Source organism: Phoxinus phoxinus (genome assembly GCF_949152265.1).
Source record: "Phoxinus phoxinus genome assembly, chromosome: 19".
Classification (NCBI taxonomy): domain Eukaryota; kingdom Metazoa; phylum Chordata; class Actinopteri; order Cypriniformes; family Leuciscidae; genus Phoxinus; species Phoxinus phoxinus.
Window position 1 is genome coordinate 21961503 of NC_136894.1, and position 6000 is coordinate 21967502.

General features: G+C 40.5%; 1 protein-coding gene across 2 annotated transcripts in view; it reads left to right on the forward strand.

The window, feature by feature from the left end:
• Positions 1-5332, forward strand: part of kcnh8 (potassium voltage-gated channel, subfamily H (eag-related), member 8) — a 79504-nt gene extending 74172 nt beyond the window's left edge. For both annotated transcript variants that reach the window (XM_079590051.1, XM_079590052.1), the window contains exon 16: positions 4112-5332. In XM_079590051.1, the coding sequence (XP_079446177.1) occupies positions 4112-4618 (507 nt within the window). In that variant the 3' untranslated portion in view covers positions 4619-5332. The remainder of the gene's footprint in view (positions 1-4111) is intronic.
• The last annotated feature ends 668 nt before the right edge of the window (positions 5333-6000 follow it).

Genomic DNA, 6000 nt, shown 5'->3' on the forward strand with positions numbered 1-6000 from the left:
CAAATTGCAACCAAAAGAAGTTACGGTGGCTGACAGGAAAGATGCTGTCGTCTGAGACAAGTTTAGGTAAACGGACGACAAGATGCTGTCGTCCGTTTAGGACTACTGTAGAAACATGTCGATGTAAGGGGACCCTCGGTGTATGTAGATATAAATGGCTCATTCTAAGGTAATAAAAACATAACAGTTTGTTAAGTATGATCTTTATACACCACTGAAAACATAGTTACCGGTATGTATATGATATTGCATTTCTGTCAACAGATCCTCCTAAATATTACATAATGCACCTTTAATTAAAATGACAATAAAACATTGAATTTAATTAATTAGAAAAATATTTCACTAAAATACAGTTTAGAAGAATTTTTTTTTTTGTAATTGTCAAGAAAAAATAATTCCTCTGAATTAATGACATTAATACCAAAAATAGCACTAGCTTCTGTCAGTGATATGTATTCAGTATTGTGAAGAAAGAATCGTACTGTTAGGATAGGTTGAAGAAAGAGCTGAGGACTGTGTGAAATTATGGATTGGAAGATAAAACAGAAAAGCAAACAAAAACATTTAGGTTACGTATGTAACTCCAATTCCCCGTGAAGGGAACAAGACACTGCGCTGAAGGCACAAGGTGTGCCCAAGTGTATAAGAAGGGCACCTAAGAACACGTCATCAGATTCGAATTGTCTGAAGGAAGATGCGCAGACATGCCCGAAGCATGGCAATGTGATGCAACACATGGTTCCCTTCTCTTCTAATATAGAAATGTTAAGAAAGTCCCTAAAGCTTATATGCTCAATTGGAATCTCAAACTAGCCCGAGCTATGCTCCAAGAGAGTCTAGATCTCTTAGAGCAGAGTCCATGACACATCTAACAATTTCCAAAACTAGACTTGGGCAATGAGAAGGAGCGTACCCTTACTTAATATTCAGACCTGTAGAAGTTGACAGAAGTGTACCAAACAATCCACAACAAACTAGCACAAGACAAAGAACTATGGGAGAATAAATAGGGAAGGAAATCAGAAGGGAAACAAGGGAGAGCAGGTGGGACCAATAATAACCAATAATCGGGTAACAAGAGGGCGGGGGCTGCGGGGTCAAAACCAAAGACTGAGAGAAGAGCATATGGCACACAGAAACAAACAAAAGCCATGTGCTAATACAAACACACAAGACGAGACAGAAAAGCACACAAACATGACCAAAGCCATGTGCTCACAAAAACAAGACAAAAATGCACGGAGCATGGATGTCAGGACCCCAACACCGAAACAGAACCAATACTAGACCAAAGTATAAGGACCAAGAAGCCACACCCCAAACACTCCTCAGGATCCTGTCACCAAACTAAAAATAGGACCAATCAAGGTGACAGGACCCTGACAAGTACAGTAACATACTGTACTGTATTGATAATGAGAAACAACAATCAGTGCTTACCTTACAGATTAATAACAGCTTACCCATATAAAATTCTGTTGCATTTGTCGATTATAGTCATTAACTGACAGTCTATCTGTCCATGTGTGGAAAATGTGTGTATCTATTTCTTAGCCAATCAGAATCATTCAACCTGAAGCAATGACATAGCTTAGATCTTGGTGTAGGGTTTAATTGCTGTGTAATCTTTTTAACTGTACGAGGGGCGGCCTACAAACTCCTTGTGAGTCTTGAAGCTGACTTCTGCCTGATGAAACTGCAAAATATGTGGGTTTTAGTAAGTTTTGGAAAAGTCATGGAAATTTGTTTCAAAATATTTATATAATAGAATATGTTTTGTGGTAATATTGGTCAAACAAACTACAATACTTAACGGAACTACTTTCCATCAGATTTCGTTTTGCAGCATTGAGCATTATAACCAATCGCACACGTTTCCGTTAAGTTTTGAGTTTATGAGTGAGATGGCCACTTTGTTCAGTGTGCGCTCTCTCTGACTGAATTATGTCTGAAACTCGCAAACTCTCCCATAATAAACAACAAAGTGCAGATTCAATGTAAGAGATTCATGTCACAGTGTAGTCAGTTTTCATGATTTTATGAGTTATACACCCACTTTCATGAGTGTTTAATGGGTGACATGTCCGGTGAGTATGCTGGCCATGCAAGAACTGGGATGTTTTCAGCTTCCAGGAATTGTGTACTGATCCTTGCAACATGGGGCCGTGCATTATCATGCTGCAACATGAGGTGATGGTCGTGGATGAATGGCACAACAATGGGCCTCAGGATCTCGTCACGGTGTCTCTGTGCATTCAAAATGCCATCAATAAAATGCACCTGTGTTCGTTGTTCAAAACATACGCCTGCCCATACCATAACCCCGCCGCCACCATGGGGCACTCGTTCCACAACGTTGACATCAGCAAACCGCTCACCCACACGACGCCATACAATGTCTGCCATCTGCCCTGTACAGTGAAAAACGGGATTCATCCGTGAAGAGAACACCTCTCCAAAGTGCCAGACGCCATCGAATGTGAGCATTTGCCCACTCAAGTCTGTTACGTCGACAAACTGCAGTCAGGTCGAGACCCTGATGAGGACAACGAGCATGTAAATGAGCTTCCCTGAGACGGTTTCTGACAGTTTGTGCAGAAATTCTTTGGTTATGCAAACCGATTGTTGCAGCAGCTGCCTGGGTGGCTTGGTCTCAGACAATCTTGAAGGTGAAGATGCTGGATGTGGAGGTCCTGGGCTGATGTGGTTACACGTGGTCTGCGGTTGTGTGGCCGGTTGGATGTACTGCCAAATTCTCTGAAACGGCTTTGGAGACAGCTTATGGTAGAGAAATGAGCATTCAATTCACAGGCAACAGCTCCGGTGGACATTCCTGCAGTCAGCATGCCAATTGCACGCTCCCTCAAAATTCGCGACATCTGTGGCATTGTGCTGTGTGATAAAACTGCACATTTTAGAGTGGCCTTTTATTGTGGCCAGCCTAAGGCACACCTGTGCAATAATCATGCTGTCTAATCAGCATCTTGATACAGTATGCCACACCTGTGAGGTGGATGGATTATCTCAGCAAAGGAGAAGTGCTCACTAACACAGATTTAGACAGATTTGTGAACAATGTGTGAGAGAAATAGGCCTTTTGTGTACATAGAAAAAGTCTTAGATCTTTGAGTTCAGCTCATGAAAAATGGGGGCAAAAACAAAAGTATTGCATTTATAATTTTGTTCAGTGTCATTTATTCATCATGCTGATAAGATTGTGTAGTCTTCATTTTCTAATACGTAAAAAGCATTAATAGAATTCATAAATGATTCTTAGGTTGTTTTATCTGTGTAGCCAGAATATGATGTGCAGTTTCCCCAAACACAAAAACATTTTTGTGTAGCCTATTCCTATTGTAGAAGAGAGTGCAATTTTATTTACTGAATTAGATTGATTTGTATTGGAAGCACAGTTATATTAACAGAATTACAGAATAGCACTTATCGACCTTACATTTTTCCCAATGTTAAGACGTCCTGTTTTGTATTACTAGAAATAAATTATAGCTGTTAAATATATTTCCATGTGTCACTCTTCACAGTTCCTGGTAGTTCATGCAGTAAATGGCTGATTCGGGTGTTTAAAAAACAAAAAGTGCTTCACGCTGGGTCTTAAAAAAAAAAAAAAAAAATTTACTCGCTCAATCACATCCTTGATTATGGTAAAGCGCGCTACATGGCATTTAAACTTTGTCGGCTGAAGACCCAAGTTTGGTTTGAAGACGAAAAACGTACCAAGCACAATTCATAATTAATTACATCATAATTCTTGCTTTTCAACACACACCGCCTTCTGCGTGGTCTAATGCCAATCAGAGCAGAAACGAAAGCTGATTCTCTCTGGTCGCTTTCATATGAAAAATTGTGTGAGCTTATTTCATCCATTAGATCGAAAGAGCTGAAAAGCCCATACATTTACCCGTCCATAGACCCTCCCAAACCAGGGCAGAAGTAGTTCAAGTGGACAAAAGAGACAGATTAAAACACCAGGTGTAAACAGGAATGTGTCTCCCTCGTCTACATGTGATCGGCCAACCAAAACCATCTTATTACCAGGTGTAAACAGGGCCTAAAAGTCAAATGTGACACCTGTTTATATGTGTTACAGGTGAGCTCTCTCGGACGGGAGGTGGCTGAGCTGGGACGAGTCATGCGGAGTCTTGCTTTTCTCATCGAATCCATGATGGCCTCTCCTCAAACACCAGGTGTCTGTACATCCACATTTACCTCGGGACATCCCTCTCCTCCTATCCCCTTCCAGGGCCAAGGTTCCTCCTGGGCCAGCCCGCCTTTTCCTTCACCGATGCACCCTGGAATACGTCCGGGAGGACTTGTATCCCTTCCACTCAGGCCACAAGAACTGCAGCTGGTCTGCCCCACCACGTCTCTCAGTTCCTTTCCCATCACTCTTTCCACATCCCCCCATATGGACAGATTCAAAGAGCCTTTATTGGCCCTGTCTTCGCACAGCGCAGTCGCCCGGACCCGCTCGAAGAGCCTGGAGACGCCTCTTCTGCAACATCATCAACACATCTCACATGCCCCTGGAACTTTACCCAGAGCTGGACAGCCATTTCTGGGAGAAGGGGAGGATCTCAGGTCCCTGGGTTTGTAGCAATCAACCTTTAAAACGGACAAGTTCCACTGGAATCTGCGTGTTGACCTGGACTCAGGGCAGGACTGATAAGATAAGTGGTATACGCACTGCCAAAGCCATGGAGCAATGGTTCCTTCGAAGATATACGTGTTTACCATTTCAGTTTTTAAGATTATCTCTTTAACGGCATGTCTTTCAATGCTAGAAACTAAAGGGATATCTCCAATCAGGAAAACTACACTAAAACAACTTGCTGTAGAAACTATTTTCAATCTATAATTGCTAGTAAGTTTTGCAATTAATTACAAAGAAGCTGCAACTTACACATTCAATTAAATGTGAAGTAGAAATCTTGTAAAACATACTCAATAATGTTTTATTTACAATTTTGAAAAATATTTTTTTACAGTGTAATTTGAAGTTCCAACAGCAGACGGTTTACTAGGACCTAACCTACCTGCTAAAAAAAAAACGGTTTGTGATTAAGATTCAACCCACATTTCATGTTCACTGCATTCATTATGTCCAAAAACTGCTAATATTATGCCAAACTTCAGGGGCTAGATCCATAAACACAGCCACTGTCTTAAGAACTAGCCTGACCTGCTAACAGTTCATCAGTAGTAAGCAGGGTAATCAGTTTTACTTTTCATATTCAAATGAGATCGATCTACCTACCTTCTAAGACTTGCCTAAGCAGGTAATACCGTCATCCACAGCCTCAAAGTTGTACTAAACTTTGAGTTTATCCTAACTATTGATCACAAAATAAACTTTGTTATGAAATGTTCTAGATTCATTACAAGTTGAGCTTTATCAACACCATCTGTGACACGCTGTTAACTATCACCGTAAAAACACCTTTGACAGTGTTACTCTTGTTTATTGATGTATTTGTAATGGCAGTCTATGAATAACACAAATATACCGACCTACGGTGGTCCCACCAGTAAAAGGACAATTTACAGCTCAAATAAAAAATGGAAATTTGCATGGAAAAATTAACTTGTTTTCAACCTAGAACATCCCTTTAAAATTGTCGTTTTTAGTTTAAAAAAAATCTGAAACCTTAATGCCTACGTCATGACTCCGCTCAGTAAAAAGTCGAAATCTCGCAGGTTGACTGGTATGCTAATGCTGCTGGATGCTAGCTGTCTAGTTCAGTAAAAGGAGAGACTCCCATATTCAGAATTTATTAGAAAATCAGCTCTTTAATCAGATATAATGCATGCTTAGAAGTATGGGTTCTACAAATCAAGCTTCTTAGTCCTCGATAACTAACTTGATCCTCTCATTTAGTCAGATTAGCCACGTATGGTGCAAAAATACAACGAATCTGCTCGTTTTAAAATGCTATGTTTAACAAATTAACTAGTTGGTGGGTTGTCTGAACAATGAGT